Source organism: Mesoplodon densirostris, chromosome 2, assembly GCF_025265405.1.
Source record: "Mesoplodon densirostris isolate mMesDen1 chromosome 2, mMesDen1 primary haplotype, whole genome shotgun sequence".
Lineage (NCBI taxonomy): Eukaryota > Metazoa > Chordata > Mammalia > Artiodactyla > Ziphiidae > Mesoplodon > Mesoplodon densirostris.
Window position 1 is genome coordinate 12687823 of NC_082662.1, and position 19427 is coordinate 12707249.

Genomic DNA, 19427 nt, shown 5'->3' on the forward strand with positions numbered 1-19427 from the left:
GGTAGGTGCTGCTTCTGCAAAGGGGTCTTGAGCATCATCCTAACATTCTAGAGCAGCGGTCCCCAACCTTTTTGGCACCAGGGTCCGTTTTCATGGAAGACAATTTTTCCAAGGCCGGGGGCGGGGTGGGGGGGAAGGTATCGGGATGATTCAAGCACATTACATTTATTGTGCACTTTATTTCTATCATTATTACATCAGCTCCACCTCAGATGATCAGGCATTTGACCCCGGGGGTTGAGGACCCCTGTTTTAGAGAATAAGCACAAAGCACAGTAGTGATTCTCAAACTCCCCTGGGTGCCTGCTAAAAATGCAGATTTCTGGGCCCCATTCCAGAGATCAGTTTTGTTGGTCTGGATTGGAGCCTGGGAACCTGAATTATTAACCAGCCCCACTCCTCCCCCGCAGTGGTTCTGCTGCTGGAGGTCCACAGCTTTGCAGTTTTAAGGTGACAGGCCAGACCACAGAGAGAAATTCCCTCTGGTCTGTTCCTGACACGCCATCCCTTGAGCCTTTGGAGAGGACATCTCTTCTCGGGGTCCCCACTGAAATGGCAATATCAAGAGCTCCCTGTCAGTTCCTCTAAAATTAAGTCTCAGGCGACCGCGTGGCCCAGCAGCTATTCTGCCAAGTCATTCATGTGATGTGCTGGCCCAGAGGGAGAGGGCAAGGCTCTTCTCCCTCTCGCTCTCCCGCTATCTCCGAGGACCTCTCAGGGCTGAGGCCCAGCGCCATCTCCCTCGCAGCTGCTCATCCATCCCTCTCCAAAAGATGCAGCAGCTCCACCTGCGGTTACATCTAAACGGGGGTTCCTGCTCACCGGGTGCACCTTCTTCATTACCCCTGCAACCCTCATCGAAAGCGACAGTGTGTAACACTGAGTCGTCTCCATGGCAACCGACAGGGTGTCACACCGCCATGGGATTACGACTCCACGGCGTGGGGATTCCAGAGAAGGGGTTGGGGGCGGCGCCCCCCTGCGCCCCAGACCCACACCCAAACTGCAGGGAAAGACCCCCTCGTCCTTCCCGCCTCGGTCCCCGGCCCCCAGCCCGACCTCTCCCGTTCAGTCGGCAAAGTGAGGAGGAGAGGGGGGATGGGGCCTACGGGAGCCCCCCAGCCTTACGGGGGAGGATGGTGGCGGGCCCGGAGCCCCCGGCACACTCTAGTCGCGGAGCTCGAGCCGGAGCCCGAGCCGGAGCCCGTGCCCTCGCGGGGCAGGCTGCGCAAGGCCGGGAGCCGGGGCGGGAGGGGGCGGGAGGGGGCGGGCCCAGCGAGGGGCGTAAGTCCCACCTTCGAGGGGCGGTGCCTGGCGCTGGGGAGTGTCAGGAAGAGGAAGAGCGCGGCCAGAGGCGGCACGGGCGCGCGACTAGGAGGGTCCGGGGGCGAGCGCCGCGCGGGCCACCATGGCCACGGACGAGCTGGCCAGCAAGCTGAGCCGGCGGCTGCAGATGGAGGGCGAGGGCGGCGTCGAGGCCCCGGACCAGCCCGGGCTGAACGGGGCGGCGGCGGCGGCGGGGGCGCCCGACGAGGCGGCCGAGGCGCTGGGCAGCGCGGACGAAGAGCTGAGCGCCAAGCTGCTGCGGCGCGCCGACCTCAACCAGGGCATCGGCGAGCCCCAGTCGCCCAGCCGCCGCGTCTTCAACCCCTACACCGAGTTCAAGGAGTTCTCCAGGAAGCAGATCAAGGACATGGAGAAGATGTTCAAGCAGTGAGTGCCCGCTCGACACGGTTCCCCACCCACCCCGAGAGCCGGCCTCGGCTCCCGAGCCCCCGAACCCTGGACCCCGCGCCGTCCCGGGACCCGTGCGGCCAGCCGAGCTCCCCGATCCCTGACACACCAGGGGCGGGGACCCCGGGCCCCTTCCAGATAATCACGAGGCTTCGGGACCTCCTCCCTACCACGCATGTGGGTCTGGGGAACCCGCGGCCCCTGGCGCGCGACCCCTCCTCACGGTGACGCTGCCCCCGATACACCGCACGCGCGCACGCGGAGTGGGGGACCCCGCGGCTCCTTCTAGATAAGCACAGGGGTCTGGAGGGTCCGGTTCTCTGGCCTTGTTAGTGATGCTTCTCCACAAGCGCGCACACCGAGATTGAGGACCCCGTGGCCCCCTTTCCCCCTCCTCAGCTACTTGAATTCCCAACCCCCCCCCCAAACACGGGTCTAAAACACCCACCGCACCCTCCAGCGCCTCAACAAAGGTGACCATTCCTTTTACTGGGGTCCTTTCATTTACTCTGCTTATCTCAGATCCCTCTCAACGTGGGTTCTGGGCCGAGACCCCTCCCCCGCATCCCCTCCACTTATTCAGCATCTGCCAGCAAACTGTGTCAAAGACCCTTCTGCCCCTCCCACCTCTACCCTCATCCACTCCGTTAGCCAGGACCCCAACCCTTGACCCTCAGGTCATCTCCCCAGGGAGGGACCCCTTCCTCCCTGCCCCCGACTCGGCAGGTATGTACACCTCCCCCCGCCCCCCCCCGTAGCCACGTCCCTGCAGGGCCGAGTCCCCGCCTCCCTCCGCAGACCGCCCCTCCCTCCTCTTGCCCTCGCCACCCCGCTACACCCAGCAGCTCTGCAGTCACTGCCCCCTGCTTTCTGTCAGAAAGGCCTCATCTCTCCTTGCCTCCCTTCCCCCACCGCGTGCCCCCTTTCCCTCCCCACACAGGGTCCCTGACACCCCACACCTTCCTATCTGACTTGGCTGGTAGCTCTCACCTCTACCTTTACTCCATCCTTAAATTCCATACCCCATGCCCTCAGCAGGTTGGACAGGTCCTTCCAGGCCTCTGGGCTTCCCCCTCCCCCAACAAAAAAAACTTTAAATCTCTGTGAAATGACTAGAGAGAAAGGCTTCCAGGTCCCCTTCTGGTCCATCACTGCGTTCACCCAGTTGGGATTGAGATGGTCAGCCACGCTGCCCTATCCCGAGCAGTGAGGGGGGCCTGGGGCGGGGGTGAAGGTACTCAGCCCCCCTCCCTTTGGTATTCTTCTCTGCCCACCTCCTGTTGCCCATCCCCCCCTGCCCCTGGCCCCTGGAGGGGAAAACAGCCCAGGGGTGTGATCTGGAGTAGATCTGGAAGTGGATCCAAAAGGTAGAACCGTCCTGAGGCCAAGTCTCAGGTGAGGGAGTCAGGAGGTCTGGCAGCCCAAGGTTGAGAGGAAGGGGTGCTGACCCCACCTTGGCTGGGGCAGTGTGCCCGGGCCGCAAGCAGGAAGCCCGGGGCGGGGGGGGGGAGGGTTTTGCAACCCCCCAGCTTGAGAAAGGCTCTTTCCCACTCCTCACTGCTTGCTGTGGCCCTGCTTCTGCATTTGGCCCCAAAGCAGAAGAGGTTTTTGGTTCTCAGACCTGGATGGCTGGGAGCCCCATGTTTTTCCGAGGGTCAGCCTGGGGTGGAACTGAGTCCTTAATCCCACTCCAGGCCTCTGCATGGAGACCCCTGGGCCTTGAGGAGCCTGCTTCTTTGGCTCCAGGGTCTTGTCTGGGAGTTCTTCTCAAGTTTCTTCCTGATAAAAGACTGGCCCTATCAGGAGAGCAGGAGTTCCAGGATCGCAGCCTCAATAGAGGGCAGTCAGAACTTCCTTATAGACTCTGCCCCCCCCACCCCCGTGAAGTACGAGGGAGATTATTCAGATGCGGCCACAATCCCTGCATTCTCAGTGCCGCAGGACTAAGGAGCTCCTCCATTCCTCCCAGCAGCCCCATGACATAGAACTGTCGTCACCACCATGGCGCAGTTGGGCAGTCTGGGCACAGAGCAGGTAGGTAACTTGCCAAGAATACACAGCTCAAAAATGAAGGAGTCATAATCTAAACCCAGGTCTGTGACTCCAAAACCCATGTTCTTCCCTCCTGGGCTTCCCGTCACAGACGTCTGCCTCCACGTGGGGAAACACACCCCACCAACGCCCGCTTCCGTGTGCATGGCTGATTTTCTACCACATGGACCCACCACCAGAGTCCTCCTTCTCTTAGGCTTCATCCCCTCTATGCCCGCCAAAAAAAAGAAGGAGCTGTTTGGAGAACCCAGACACACCGAATGAGCAGGGACTTGGAAGGCTGCAGCTTGGTTGGAAGGGGCGCGTGACTAGGGGAATGGTCGTGAAGCTGCATTTGCAGAGCAAGCTCACTTTTTACAGAGGCTGTTTTGGCTGTTAGTTTGACGAGGGATACTTTGTTGAAAATTGAGGGGAGCTGAACCCCTGGAAGCCCCCTCTTGGCACCACTACTGCTCAATGAGGTATTGGCAGGGGTGAGGGGGGCAGGAAGGGGTCAGGGAGCTTCTAGGGAAGGAAGTGCCACCCGCGGGGGGCCCTGGCGTGGATGGAAGGCTGCAGATTTTGTATTCAAGGAAACAAGGCTTCACTGTGCCAGCCAAGCGCAGCCCAGCCGAGTCCCGGCTGTGAACAGCCAACAGACAGGCTCTCATGGAGGACAAAACTCGCGTTCTGCTTCTGCTGTCCAAGAGGTGCTGCAGCCTCCTGGGTCCAAGCAGGGCCCAAGGATCACAGCCAGGGCTCTGCTGGGACACTTCCACCCTGATCTGCAGCTCCCATGGCAGAGGGGAGGGGAGCCTGGCCCCCCTGGGAAGCCATCCCCCAGAGCAGAGTGCAGGAGGTGGGAGAGGGCAGAGGGAGCTGGGAGCTGGACTTGTCTTGGAGGCCAGGAGCTAGGAAGTGGGGCTTTGTCCTGGCTCTGCCACTCAATTACCTAGTCTGCCTGCCCTCTCTGGGCCTCAGTCTTCCCATCTGTAAAAGGAGCATGATGTATCTGATGATTCCCAAAGGTGATTCACCAATGACTTCCTTATTTCTGAGTCGTCCTGAACCCTCCCGGATGGCAGAACTGCCTTCCAGGGTCTTCCAGTTCATCCATTCAGTGATCATCAGCAGATACTTCCTAAGGATGGAGCTGGAGAGAGAAGAGAGAGGGCCGAGGGAAGATAGACGGGCTCTCCGTCATCACTGACCTCACGCTGCTGTTAGTTTCCATCTGGGAGAGACCTCCGGGGTTGTCACCAACGCTTCTTCCCCGTTTTACAGGAGAGGAAACTGAGGCCCAGGAAGGTGTAGTGACATTCACGGGGATGTTTTCAGTGGCTGAACCAGAGCATCCTTGTCTACACAATGGGAAAAGTTGTCCCTGCTTCTGGAGGTGGGGCGGGGGGAGGTGATACACGCAGAGCTCTGGCACGGTGCCAGGTACCTGGACTCTCAGTCCTTCCTCCTCTTGCAGCCTCAGGCTGCACTCATCACCTCTAATCCGACCCTCTCCCCTCCTCTGTCTGCCCATCCGTCCAGGGCTGCTCTGGAACCCTCCAGGCAAGGGGCAGTGGTGTGGACCCAGAGGGCCTCAGGGCAGCCACCTCTGGCCTGGCAACAGCCTGTGTGGGGCTCTGCGGGGCGGTGTAAACCGAGACCTGCCAGAGAGGAAGGCAGCCATGTAATTCTGAACCTGCCGTGGAATCCGAGGAAGATGTCCTAGTTCCCTGCCCTGCCCAGCCTCGTCCCCAGCCACTTCATCTCATGACCCCTTGCGTCAGAGAAGAGGGGGGCTTCCCTCTCTTCTTCCCACCTTGCCCAACCCTCCTCTCCACCTGCTACGCCTCCCTGGTGTCGCCTCAGGCTCTTGCAGCTCACAGCAGCACCACCCCCTCGTCCTTCCTGGAGGACTGTCTGGTGCAGTGGTTAAGGCCAGGGCCTTTGGAGTCAGCCGCCCTGGGTTGGAATCCCAGCCTTGGGCCCTGGGGCAAGGCACGTAAACCCTTCTGAGCCCCGGTTCCTCACCCTGGAACAGGGAGAATAATAGAACCCACCCAGGTTATGAAGTGCCTGGCACAAAATACGTACTTTCCAAGTTCCTGTCACCACCATCCCCAGCCCTGGTGGTGGTGCCTAGCACGGAGATTGCTCCACAGAAGCCACTGGCTGACTCCACTTAGCCCCCATGGAGCTGCCCGGCCTGCCAGGCTGGCAAGAACCCTCTTGCTCTGGGCCGGAGTGACGGGGACCCAGCATGAGAACCTTCTTTCCCTCCTCTGCTGAACCGACACTTTCATTGACGGCTACATATGGCTTTGATAAATAACAAAAATGGGAAACCGAATTCATTATCACTTAATTACGTGGAAGGCAGGTGGCAGGAAAAAGGGCAGCGCACACAGCAGCCCTGGCATGACACAAATCTAGGACTCCAGCGCCCGTCTGCCACCGCCCAGCTGGGTGACTCTGGACGGGGAGCTCTGCTTCTCAGAGCCTGTTTCCCCTGGGGCTAAAGAACCTGCCTGGTAAAGTCCTGAGGATTAAGTTTTAAAAAGTCCTGGGGAATTCCCTGGAGGTCCAGTGGTTAGGCCACCACCCTTTCACTGCCGAGGGCCCACGTTCAATCCCCTAACAAGCCTGACGGTGCGGCCAAAAAAAAAAAAAAAAGTCCTGAGCCTTTGTAAAGAGCCCACCATTGTGTCTGGTCTGTGGGCTATTAAAAACAGACAATTTTGAAAAGCTTAAACTCCATTCCTCTGATCATATTAAGTTTCTGTGTGCGAGGTCCAGAGAATTAAGGGAAAAATAGAGTTCCTGCCCTCAAGAAGCTTAAAGTCTCATGGAGAGCAGTGGCATAGAGGGTTCTTTGGGGGGATAGAGAGGATGGGCCCACTGGGCTGGAAACGGCAGGTTCCATTTCTTTATTTCTATGACGAGGACTGGAAGTTCTCCTGAGGGATGCCATGACGCCGGCCCTCCACAGCCAGCCCCCTGCCACCACGTCCTCCTTGTTAAATGGAGCCGCCAGGCCCAGTTGAGCCCGGTGTGTGATTTCAGGAACTGAACTTCATCTTCACACCAGCCCAGGGAGGTGGGTGCTGTCATTATCCCCATTTGCCAGATGAGTAAAGCAAGGCTCAAGGTTATAATAAGTGGCAGGGCCAGGATTAGAACGAGGTCTGCCTACTGGGAGCTCCCGAGGCCAAGTGAGGGCTGCGTTTAGGGCAGAGGAGGAGTCCCAGAGCCTCGGTGGGGGGAGGGGAGTCCTCTGGGGGTTCAGAGGTTGGGTCCTTCCCCCTGCAGCAGCCAGGAGCCTGCCTTTCTGGGGAGAAGCCCCACCCCTGGGGAGGGAGGATTTCCTGGCCTCAGGCCTGTCCTCTGCTCTCCTACTTCCCTTCTGATTCTGAGTCACCTCTCCTTCCGTCCCCCCAGGGACTTTTGGTTCCCTTTTGGTTTGCACCTTCCTGCCTTCTCTCCTCTGTGCCTCTGGGTTCAGGGCCTGGCTTCAGCTGTAGGAGACCCAGCCCTGCTGCCTGGGGCCCTTTCTGCAGGGCCAGCCCAGCCAGGGGCAGAGTCGCCCTGTGGCCTCAGCAGGGACAGTCCCCACACCCTCCAGCAGCCGAGTTCCCTCTGACTGCCCAGCCGCCTGCTCCTCGGCAGACTTCTGCTTTTCAAGGTCTCTAGAGAAGTGAGGGTTCCGGACCAGAAAGGTGCAGCCGGACAGAGCCGGGCCCAGGGACCCCTGAGCTGTGCGGAGACAGAGGGCCACTGTGGCGTCTCCATTCCAGGCACTTTGCCTCTTGTTTAATCCTGTCTCAGCATCCTGGAAGATGATCATCACCCCTTTCGTAGATAAGAAGACTGGGTCTCAGAGAGGGTTCCATGACTTGAGGAGGGGAGACAGGATTTGAACTAGGGTCCTTCTGACTCCCAAGTCCCTTGCTCCCATGGGACCCGAAGAGAGCAGCATCAGCGTCACCCGGGAGCTTGTTAGAAAGCTCAGGTGCTCAGGCTCCACCCCAGGCCTACTGGATCAGAATCTGCGTCTTAACAAGGCTCACCGGGTGCGCATTAAGGTTTAAGAAGCACTGGGCCACCACAGCTGTCGCCGGGCCACGTTACTTAGTCTAGGCAGCGAGGGGAAAACAAGAGGGAAGATTAAGTTAAATAGTAAACACTGGGTTATATTAGACGTTCAGTAAATGTTCTTTGCAATCACTTTTATAATTATTATTATTATTAAGTGCAGGCAGGGAAGGAGGTGGCACAGGGGAGAGCCGGGGAGGGGAGACCCACTGCTGAAACTACCTGTGGAGTGAGCTGCCCTCCCAGGGTGGGCTCAGCATGAGGTGCTTGAACTTGAGGTTAGGACGTCCCCAAGTCCTGACAGTGCCCAGCAATTGCCATCAGCCTAGGGGGCCCCCACTTGACCCTTGGACTTATTGGAAAGCCGTGGAGGAGGCGTGAGCACCCCCCAGCCACACACTCACCCGTATGCACTCACACACCCTCTCCTTGGCTGACACAGGGCAACAGATCAAGTGTCAGGCTCCGCAGATAGGACTGGAGGAAGTGGTGAGAGGCTGGGCTTTCCCCTCATGAGTCAGGCCGTCTGGGGGTGGGAGAGTGCAGGAACGGATGGGCACTGCCGGCCCTCACCACCAAGCCTGTGGGCGTCCACCTGCACGGGGAGGCGGGCCAAGCCAATCTGCCTGTAACAGCAAGCAAGGCCAGAATTTCCCTGTTGTCCAGAACTTTCCTGCCCCAAACGACCTGCCTTCCCATTTTGCAGGGCAAAGAGTAGAGGCCTAGGAGCCTCTGGGGCCTCCCCAGATAGGATGGAGGAAGACCAGGTCTGTGAATGCTGAGGACAAAGCCAGGTGGGCCTGGGGGCTCAGGGGTCCATAAACACCACTCTCTCCAGCTGTCTGTCCTCCGTGGGACCCCCATGGGCAGAGAGGCCTTCAGCAAAGGCCTGGGATGGGAACTAGAAGGGAGAGAATTGGGGTCCCCTATGCTCCCAAGTCAACTGTTCCCACCCTCCCCTTGTGCAGCAGGTGTGATGACTCCTCCTCATTCTGCTCTCAGACTGTACAGCACAGCTGGCGGGTGGGGAGGGTCGTGCATGAGGAGAAACTTTCTAATAATTCCAAAGCCAAAATGTGCTGCTTTAGGTAAGCAGTGAGCTTCCCATCCTTAGAGGTATTCAAGATACTAAGCAGGAAAACTGCACTGTGTACCTGACCTTCATGAATGGCTAAATGAGGTGGCCTCCAGGATCCTTCCCAACCTGAGTTTCTTTGGTGCAGGGTCTGTAGGCATCAAGACATAGCATAGTAGTTAAAAGCACATGTTTTTCATCAGGTCAGGGTTCTGATCCCAGGTGTGCCCTTGTCAGCTATGGTCTTGGCCAAGTCACTTTCTCCCTGAGCCTCAGTCTCCTCGTCTGTAGTATGGGGATATTCATGCCTGCTTCATGGAGTTCCTGTGAGGATCTGATACAAAACACTTGGCACAGTGCCTGGCACATAGTAAGTGCCCAGCCAAGAGCAGCCACTAATGATAATATTGTTATGAAATGAGGGCAAGCCCTGCACGCTGTAGGAGCCGGCCCGCTGCTCTCACCCCCTTATCTCCGGGTTATCAGAACCGGGGGAGGAGGAGCCATCAGCCGGATGGGACCTGCAGCCCAAAGGAGCAAAGTCTGCCTGGGTGGTGGCCGCTGCTCCACGTGCAAGGGCAGATGGGAGGGGATTTCGTCACCAGCATCCGGGGCGGCAGCTGCTGAGCCCTCCCCGTCGAGAACTATTCAGGGGGAGGCTCAGGGCGAGGTGGGTAGGAATGTGGGCACAGCACCAGGTGCAGCCGCCTCCCTCCAGTGCTGGAGACGAGTGCTGAGCTCCCAGCCCAGGAGCTTTGTTGTCAGTCCTGCCAGATGGAACTGGCCCTCCCAGGCAGGCTCCAAGCCTCTCCTCTCAGCCCAGTCTCCCCCAGCCCTGCAGGCTTGAGAATCTGGGACCCTCTATGGGACCTCCTTCCCAAGAAGAAAGCAGGCAGCCAGGGAGGAAAGCTTACAACTTTGGGAGTCTTGCTTTTCTCCAGCTGTGTGACCCTGGGCTGCTTGCTCTCCACTCTGGGCCCCGGGTTCCCTACATGACATGAACTGGGTGGACCAGGCATCCAGGCGGATCTTGGGTACGGACGCTTTTCCTGGATCCCCTGAGCTACCTGCAACCGCAGCTCCAGCTCAGGGAGAGGGCTGAGGGGAGAGAGGCTCTCCCCACTCAGGGATATACGGCTGTTTCCAGGCATCTTAGAACACCGTTCTCTCCTGGGTTGCCAGTGGTCCTCCTGCTGGTGGCACAGTAACAGTCTCCCCCATTGTCACTTCCCTCCCTGTCAGAGGAGGAGCAAGAGAGTCATCCAGGACCGAGGCTTCTCTCTCTCTCCGCCCAGCGAGAGAACAGAAGATTCTGTCCTGCTCTCTCCTCACCTCCCTAAGTGGCGGGGTCCTCGGATCGGGCCTAGCGGGGGCGGGGGAGGGAAGTAGTGGGACCTTCAGAAGGAGAAGATGCTGGAGGGACCTCTGGGCCATCGTGTCCACCCGCTGCCTCCAGGCCAGTCTACAACAAGCACTTCCTCCCCGCCACGCACCATCAGGACTGGTGCCTGAGGGAGAAATTGTATTTTTTACCATTATTATTCTCATTATCAACACCATTTTTATATTATATGTGCAAAGGACTTAACTAGTGTCTGGCACATAAAAAGTTCTCAATGGCCACTATTCTAAAGAAATGGCAGGTTTTAAGCACGTACTATGTACTAGGCATTTTACATCCACAATCTCCTTTATCTCAAATCCTAGAGGTAGATGTTACCGATAATAGTAATTTCGTAGTAGTAGTACTGTAGTTAGCGTGTAATGATTAAGTACTTATTGTGGGCCAGCCTCTGTGCTAAGAATCTACGTGGATCATCTCTTAACTCTTGCCGCAAGCCTGGGGTGGGTCTCATCTCCATGATGTAAATGGTTCATAGGGTCATGTGACGTGAGCAGAGTCCCCCAGCCAGCAGGTGGCAGAGCTGGGGTTTGGACTCGGGTTAGTCTCAGCAGAGCTGCTGTGAGCACAAACCTCCAGGGTTTACCCAGGAACCTGGCTGATCCAATGACCCAGAGCCCACCCACGTCACAGCCCAGGGCACATGGTAGCTGTCCACTCCCCCGGGGGTCTTGTGGGAACAACTCCCTCCAGTGTGGCCAGCCCCTGCATTGTCCCCCTGGGGGCAGGAGCCCGGAACCAGTAATTGATTGATGCTTGATTGACACAGGCAGCGGTTCACGCCGCGGTTTGAGCTGCAGCCCAGCCAGGCCTGGGAGCTGCCAGAGACCGAGATCCAGAGCCCAAGTTTCTGTCCAAGTTTGGACACTTTATCTGCACTTCCTCTGAAACTGAGCCACCCCTGCTGCAGGAGTAACCCTTGAGCAGTAAATAAAGCTGAGGCTCAGGAGAGGCAGGTGGGGCGATAGAGAGAGTCGAGTGTGGGAATCACAGGGATGGGCGTCTGAACCCTTGGCCAGTGCCCAAACCTCTCCAGCCCCTGTCCCCTAATCAGTCACATGGGGACATAACTCTGACCCCCCAGGATTGCTGAGCGCAGAGAAAATGCCTGGCACATAGTAGGAGCTTCATAAAAGTAACGAAGTCTCGTGATAGTGCTGATAGCTGCAGTTTCTGGAGCCAGTGCTGTGCGAAGTGCTCGTCACGTGTGAACGTACCCAGTCCTCGCAGTGACCTTACGGAAGAGTCACCATCATACCAGGGGTTCTCAGCCTTGGCTGGAGGCTCGATGGCACAGTCTCCTGGACTCCAGGCAGTCTGCTCCAGCCCTGACATGTCATCGTGGGAGCCCGAGTTCAGAAAGAGGCGGGGGCTTTGTCTTCCTCAGGGACGCTGAGGGGGGGCATCCATGTGACTTGCCCCAGGAAAGACTGACTCCCTCACCTGGCCACGCTCCAGGGCTGCTCCAGTACCGGTCACTAAGGCTCATGCAGCAGCCACCCAGCCCCTTACCACTGGCAAACAAGCTCCAAAGATGGAGGTGGGGGGCTCCACTGTGCCCCGCACCAGGCCCCTCCAGTTCTAAGCAGAGCCTGGACCACGGGATCGTTGGCCTCCCTGACCCTCCCGAGTCGTACAACCCTCCACCACATCCTCTCGCATCTGCTTCCGCCTCAGCTGTGGCCACTGCTCCCACCCCGGACCCTTTCACCCCGTAGTGGGGGAAAAGGCCTCAGGACCCTGTGTTCCCTGCAGGGTTTCCAGAGACCTATCTTCCCTGTGCTGCATCACTTCCAACCACTGACTCACTTGCTCGTGAACTATTTTTACCCTTCACACAAATGCTCTGCTCAGTGCTCCAGGCAGATGTCTCTGTCCTGCTGGCAACCCCAGGACATGGTGGGGGGGGTGGGGGGGGCGCCCAGCAAATGTGCAGGTTTATGAGCCCTACTGACGTGAGGTAGAAGCCCAGCCCCTTCCTTCACTGCTGTGTGACCTTGGGCAGGCCACTTAACCTCTCTGAGCTTCCATTATAAGAGAAGGTTATTATGAAGATTAAGTAAAATAAAGTATGGAAATTTCCCAGCACAGAGAGATTTCAAAAAGTGGTTGCTGTCAGATGTCCATAGTCATGTGAAGCTTATGTGTAATTAGAGATGGGGGAAGGGAATTGGGAAGCCCCGTAGAGGCCGTAAGAATGAGAAGTGTGTTTGTGTAGGAACTCCAAGTCTCCAGGAAGTTTCTGGAACTCGGCCCCTGTGTGTCATATTGCTGTCACCAGCGCTGCCACCCAGCCATCTTGAGGCCTCGGGGACTGCACAAGTTTCTTTAGGCTCAGAAGGCCCATTTGGCCAGCGCTGAGATGACTCTCCCCAGCCCACCAGGAGACAGTCAGGGCGGTTGCTTGGTTCGCCTGATAAGAGGCCTGGCTGGGCCGTGGGAACAGCACCCACATCTGCCATGCTGTGTGCTGCCGGCACGAGCAGCACCTCCCCAGCCAGGGGACGGGCCTGGAGCCCAGCTCTGACCCAAGCTCTTACCACAAGGAAGCCAGTCGAGCGAGACGTTTAGACTCTGCCCCTCACCCTGTCCCTCTCTCTGCCAGGCTGTTGGCGGTAGAAAAAAGAGAACTGAAATGTGCAGGGCAGAGGCACGGTCATCACGTAATCACTGTTCCAGGTCTTTCCAGCCACCCAGCTGGATCCCTGCCGCTCGCTGCAGGCACCCTGCACAACGTGTTTCCAGAACACACCCCAGGCCACCTTCCAGAAAACCAGAAGTGGCCCCTCCCTCCTGTGACCTCTGGCCCTACCCTGAGACATGTGGTACCTTCTGCTTCCCTCCTGGGTGGGCACAGGGAGAGGGGGAGAGATGGAGCCAAGATGTCCCTCGAGTGCCTGTGGAGGTACCTAGAGATGCTCAGTGAGTTCTAACTTCAGGGCCTACCGTCGCAATCCTCACCCCCATGATATTGTAAATTCTCCCTCCCTGCTTGTTCACATCTCATTCAGTAGAGAGGGGCTGTGGTTTCTGCTTCCTTGTGTAGCAGGTAAATTTGGCCAAAAGTTAGCACTGTTCAACATGTAGGAGGCTGCCAGGTCATGTGGTGAGCTCTCCATCATCAGAGGTAACCGAGCAGTAGCTGGGCCTCGAATCGGGAGTCCACCTGGGCCGAGGTCCTCTCCAGCTGTGATAAGATGACGTGTTGGTGGGAGGCACCTTTTGAGCCCCCAGGCTCCTTGTACTCTGGCTTATGACCACTCTGGTCAGGTATGAGGTGGCAGGATGTCCTTAGGCCTCTCTCTTTGCACTCACAGGTACGATGCCGGCCGGGATGGCTTCATCGACCTGATGGAGCTAAAGCTCATGATGGAGAAACTTGGAGCCCCCCAGACCCACCTGGGCCTGAAAAACATGATCAAGGAGGTGGATGAGGACTTTGACAGCAAGCTCAGCTTCCGAGAGGTGAGCCCCACTCCCCGTGGGGGGCAACACCGGGGGGTGGGGGGAAACTAACCCCTCTTTGTCACTGAGCAACTTTGTCCGTGAACAGCCACTGTCGAGTGGCTGATGGTTGGCTGGGTGAGGTTTCAGCGGATCCTAGAGCAGCTACCTGGGGAGATTCTGAGATGCCTAAGTGAGAAGGAGGCACATCCATTCCTTCATGCAGTGAGCACTTATGGAGTGACTTCTGTATACCTGACCCTGTGTGGGCTGTGGGAGTACAGAGAAAGGCCCTGTGCTCTGGGGCTCCTGGCGTGTAGAGGGGGAGATGCTCAGAGAGTGAAATAACAGGATGCTGTGATTCAGGAGAAGAGGGGACGGATGGAGGAGGGACATGCACTGCGGGTCCGAGAGGAGCCGGGCGGGCGCTGAGCTGGGTGACTTCACACTCCGAATCTCACTCAGGCCTCACTCTGAGACAGGAGCCACGAACGAGCCTGTTTGCTGGAGGAGGAAGCAGAGGCTCAAGGCCAGAGAGCAAGGGCACTGGTCCCAGGGCAGTGTAGGGTTAAATGCCAGAGGTGGCCCCTGGAGAGTCATAGGGTTAAATGCCAGAGGTGGCCTCTGGAGAGTCAAGGCTCAGGCTGGGCCTTGGAGAACTGGCAGGAAGCACAGAAGAGGCAGGGCGAGAGAAGGGGGAGGGGGGCGCCCGGGGGAGCCAAGTCCAGGGAGGAAGGTGCGAGCAGCACACGATGATGGTTTGGAGTCCGGACCTGGGTTCAAATCCTCCCTCCATCGCTTTCTGGTGCTGAGATTGGGGCAGGTTTTTTCTTGCCTCTGAGCCTTCCTCACTCTGTAAAATGGGTCAGTAAATGGAAGTTAGAGCGGATTGGTTTGGGGAACAGTGGAAACAAAGGTGAGAGGTAGGTTGAGGCTTTTAACAGGAGCTGAGCATGGGCAGATGGGCAGAGCAGGCTGCAGTAGCCCCAGTCCTGCAGGGGCAGGAGACAGGTCACCTAGCCTCCCATCGTACAGATGGGCAAACCAAGGCCCAGAGAGGGAGGGACGCGGCAGCCTGTGCAGGACACAGAGCGTGGAGGACGGAGAGCCCGGACCTCCAGCTCCCAGGCCTGTGAGAACCTCCTTTCCGGGGAGGCCTGCAGCTGGCCCCAGGTGTGGGCAGGCCCTGGCCCCTTTCCCTCTCTCCCTGACAGCATCAGTGTTCTGTTCTCCCTGCTGCAGTTCCTCCTGATTTTCCGCAAGGCAGCGGCTGGGGAGCTGCAGGAGGACAGCGGGCTGCACGTGCTGGCCCGCCTCTCCGAGATCGATGTGTCCACCGAGGGCGTCAAGGGGGCCAAGAGCTTCTTTGAGGCTAAGGTAAGGCATATGGGAGGAGGTGTGGAGCCCAGGCTGGGGTTGCCCTGAGCCCCGCATGAGGACAGGTGTGGCCGGGGTACCCCGGGACCCTGAGTTAGCTCAGGGGTCAGCACATCCCCTTCCTGTCCCTGCTGAGACCGCAGACAGGAGGTGGGGAGCTGACGCCCCTCCGGGGTCGGTCAGGGCCCACGGCGCTCCTGGCTTCTCTACCCTCCCGTCCAGCCTGTGATCCTTTCCAGCTTCTTTCTCTCCCTGCCCCAGAGGTGGGGGAGGGAGGGGTGTGCACTCTTGAAGAGGGGACAGGGGCCCCTTTGAGCTGCCCCAGCCCTGTACCCGGAGCCACTACCCACAAAGGACTGGGCCTTAAAGAGTGGGCCCGGGAGACAGGAAGCAGGCCCAGAAACACAGCACTGGCTCCCGGGGCCTCTCAGAGACACTAGCCCTGCCAGCCCCAGCCGGGAGGGACTATGATGGGCCCCAGAGGCCACCGCCGTGCACAGTACCCTCCCCTTTCAGCACACGCTCAGATGCAGGGGACAAGTATGGTTCCTGGGTCCTGCCCTCCGCGGGCCCCGGGGCCCCTGCCTGTTCTTGCTTCTCCCCCTCCCCGTGTTAGCTAAGAACATTCCTTCTGAAGGCCTCCTCCCACCTCCCTCTGGGCTTCTAGGGTTGATGGGGATGTTTCCGGGTTCATCAGGGAGACCAGGTGTGCGTCTGGGCTTCCCAGGATAAGAATAGCAGCTTCGGAAGCTCACATTTCCAGGACCCGTGCTCAGCAGCAGCTACTGAATACGTCTTCTCTCTTTCACTCTCTTTCAATCCTCCCAACGTATCCATGAGGCCAGAGTTACTGAGCGCCAGGCTCTAAGTGGAAGAACTGAGGCTCAGAGAGGTGACTGACGTGCCTGGCCCAGGACCAGCCTAGTGGGAGCCAGAGCTGTGTGTGCATAGGGGAGGGGGACAGCGGAACCAGAAGAGACCCCGGAGAGAGCCCCCTCTGGGCCCTGAGCCACTTCCCCCCCAACCCCACCCCAGGTCCAGGCCATGAACGTGTCCAGCCGCTTCGAGGAGGAGATCAAGGCAGAGCAGGAGGAGAGGAAGAAGCAGGCGGAGGAGATGAAGCAACGGAAGGCGGCCTTCAAGGAGCTGCAGTCCACCTTCAAGTAGCGAGGCTGCGCCCCACCGCGTGGCCCCGGCCCCAGCGCCCAGTCCCGCGGGCGAGGGTGGCGAGGGCCGGCAGACCGCAGGCCAAGCCTGACCCTCGGCTCTGTCTGAAGGGACCATGCTAAACAGCTACACGTGTCTGTGAACAAGCCAGCAGAGTGGCCCGGCCTCTCCCCGCTCCCTTCCGCTGTCCCTGAGGCCCTGACACCAGCCGCCTCCCGGCCTGGCCCAGCCCTCCCTGGCCAGTCCTGCACCTCTTGCCTCCTGGCCGCCCACTGCCTGCTGCAGCTGCTCCTGCTTCCGGCTCTAGGGCTCTCCCTGCCGGTGGGCTGCCTGCACACACACTCCTCTCCCTGTGCCTCTCCCTTTCCACCTCCTCCTGTACCCCCACAGAGACCACCTGCCCTTAACCCACAGGCTGCACTGCCCCTGGGGCCCTCGAGCGCCCCCCCTTGATCGGGGGAGCGACAGGTGGCAAGAATCGTGGCCGGCCCCATAGCGCTGATTGGTGGCACCCGGGCTCCCCATCACCAGCACCTGTTCCTCTGGCCCTGCCTCCTCTCTCTGCTGGAATCAAGGGGGGGGCTTCTATCTTGGCGAAGGGACCCAGGCCCCTGGCACCCCGTGCTGGCAGGGAGAGCCCAGCTCTCTGGGGCCCAGCCAGGCAGGGTGAGGGGGCAGCTGTGCCCATCTACCTCACGGGCCCACACTCTGCCGGCCATGCCATGGATTGTGGGCAGGGAAGGCTCTGGGGGCAGAAACACCAGTCCCTGGTCGTCATCGTCCCCCCCCCCCCACCGCTTTCCCTGACCCAGAACAGCCTGAGGGTCTCTGGAGAGAGGAGGGTGGGGAAGAGGGATTGGCCCCTTCATAGGGAAGGAAACCAGCACGTCTCCATTCTCCAGGAGGCGTCCAAGAAGTGCTTTAAGTGGTTTGCACGGACCAGGTGGTGGGGAGCAGGGGGCCTGGCTTGGCTCTTTCACGCCATCCTTCCCCAAGTGACGTTCACCGCCTTGTCACCAGCAACGGGACCTGTCCTGTCACACCCACCCCCTGAGGGAGCATGGGGACCCCAGCCCTCCCCATGCCCATCCCCAGATGGGCCGTGGCCAAGCCTGTGCCACCTGCCCGGCCCTACGCGGCTCCCGATGTGCTCGCTCACGTGTGCGTGTCTGTGTGTATGTGCGTCTGTGTCCATTACTGTGTCGTGAAGCTGTGCCCGTCCTCCAGTCCAAACAAGTGCATGGCCACTGAGGCCACAGTTATGCAATTTTCAGTGTGTGTTGTGACAGTGTCACTGCTTTTTAAACTCGGTAACTCTTTATTTTAGTAAAATGCCCCAAGAGTCCACAAAACTCCTATTGGACTTGCAGAGTTGGACTTGCAGAGGTTTTATTTTTTTGGCCTTAGAATCTGCAGGAATTAGGAGGTACTGACCCCAGTGCAGCAGCCTTGGCCCTGGATTGCGTTTGCCTTAGCGGATATGTTTATACAGATGAATATAAAAAGTTCTTTTTCTTTTGGCTTATTGCTTTTTTTTTCTCTCTTCCCTTCTCACCAAAAAAGACAAAGGAAAAAAAAAAGGCTACTTCTTCATTCGGTGGTACGATTATTTTTTTTAACTAAAATAAGATAAAATTCTATATTCTTATGTGTGTGTGGTTCTTGTTGGGGTGGGAGAGGGGAGGGGCTGGGAAAGGAGCGGACAGGATGAGGTCACCTGGGTGCTGGGAGAGCACTGGCTCAGGTGGCTCCCATGTCATTTCAGAAGCCAGGGAGAAGAGGGCCTCTTCCTCATGGGAGGTTGAGTTTGATGCTCACCTTCTGTCACCAGGGGCTAGTCTAAGCTCTTTATATATAACAACTCATTTCATCCGCACAGCCAGCCCAGGAGGGGGCTGGGGGTGCTGTGTTATTCCCAGATAAGAACAGAGAGACCCAGAAAGTCTCCCAGAGGCACCCAGGCAAGCGGGGCAGCTCCAGGCTGCTCGGTCCACAGCTCGTGCCCCTACCCATCCAGCCGCCCTGCCTGGCAAGTTCATTCAGAGGAGGACATGCACCAGGGGTGGCACCGAGGCCACAGGGATTCTGGGTCGAGGCACCCTAGAGCCCCCCAAGACTCTGCCGCACTCAGAGACACCCCAAGCCTCCCCCGCAGACGGGTGGTTGGATGAAAGGCAAAGAGCCAGGTGATCCCTGTGTAGCTTTGGACAGATCAGGCTCCTGCTGGGTCTCAGCCACCCCATCTGTTCCATGAGAGGGTCTCAAAGTCTTCCCAACCCTTTGGTTTCCCGGTAGGGTGTCCCCCGTCTGTCAAGTGCAACCTGAGTTGGGGGGGGGGTGCAGGAGTTTGAGGTTAGGCTGGGCATCGCTGCCCCCGGGTGGACATGAGTGGTATGACAGCAGCCAGGATGCCCTCCACCTCTGGCTTCCTCACAGGCCCTGCTTGGAGAAGGCTGCGTCCTTGAAGTGTATTTCCTGAGAAAGGTCCCTCCCACATGCCACCTGTGGCCTGAGATGCCACCAGCATCAACACCGCATGTTGGGTTAAGCGTCACCCTTCAATTGCCTTCCCAAGGGCAGAGCATCAGAGCCCCTGACATGCTAGCAAGAGGGTCTCAGTACGGAGGGACAGAGGATACTGACAGGCAAGGGCTCAAATTAAAGCCCCAGAGCCCCCGCCCAGCTGGCCCGGCGGTGGATGTGAGGGACACAGGCCAGCGGTCCCACGCCAGGCCCTCCATCATCATCAGATCCAGCTGAGAGGGGCCCCGGCCTTGGCCCGCACAAGACCTCCCACTCCCAGCCCGGGCAGAGAGCACAGGAGGAATAAGGAGGCCTGAAGTGAGCCAGGGACCAGGAGTGCGAAGGGGAGGCGGCTCCTCAAACCCTGCCCAGGTCCCGTGCTCTCAGTGACCCTTCCCCCCGCCGAGTCCCGGCCCCCATCACCAAACCCCGGACCCCTCACTCAGCCCCCAAACCCTCTCTCAACACCCAGTACTTTCATCTGACTTTGAGGAGAAACGCTGCCAGCCCCCAGGCCTGCCTCCTTAGTGGGTCCCACCCAAGATGTAACACTTGCCCCCCGAAAGTCCTGTCCCAGCAACTAAA

General features: G+C 58.7%; 1 protein-coding gene across 1 annotated transcript; it reads left to right on the forward strand.

Moving 5' to 3' along the window:
* The first annotated feature begins 1334 nt into the window (after positions 1-1334).
* EFHD2 (EF-hand domain family member D2) lies at positions 1335-17967 on the forward strand. Its single transcript, XM_060089001.1, has 4 exons — positions 1335-1713; positions 13649-13796; positions 15018-15152; positions 16188-17967. Exons 1-4 carry the CDS (start codon positions 1409-1411, stop codon positions 16317-16319), a joined length of 720 nt encoding a protein of 239 aa, XP_059944984.1. The 5' UTR covers positions 1335-1408; the 3' UTR covers positions 16320-17967.
* Positions 17968-19427: the final 1460 nt, after the last annotated feature.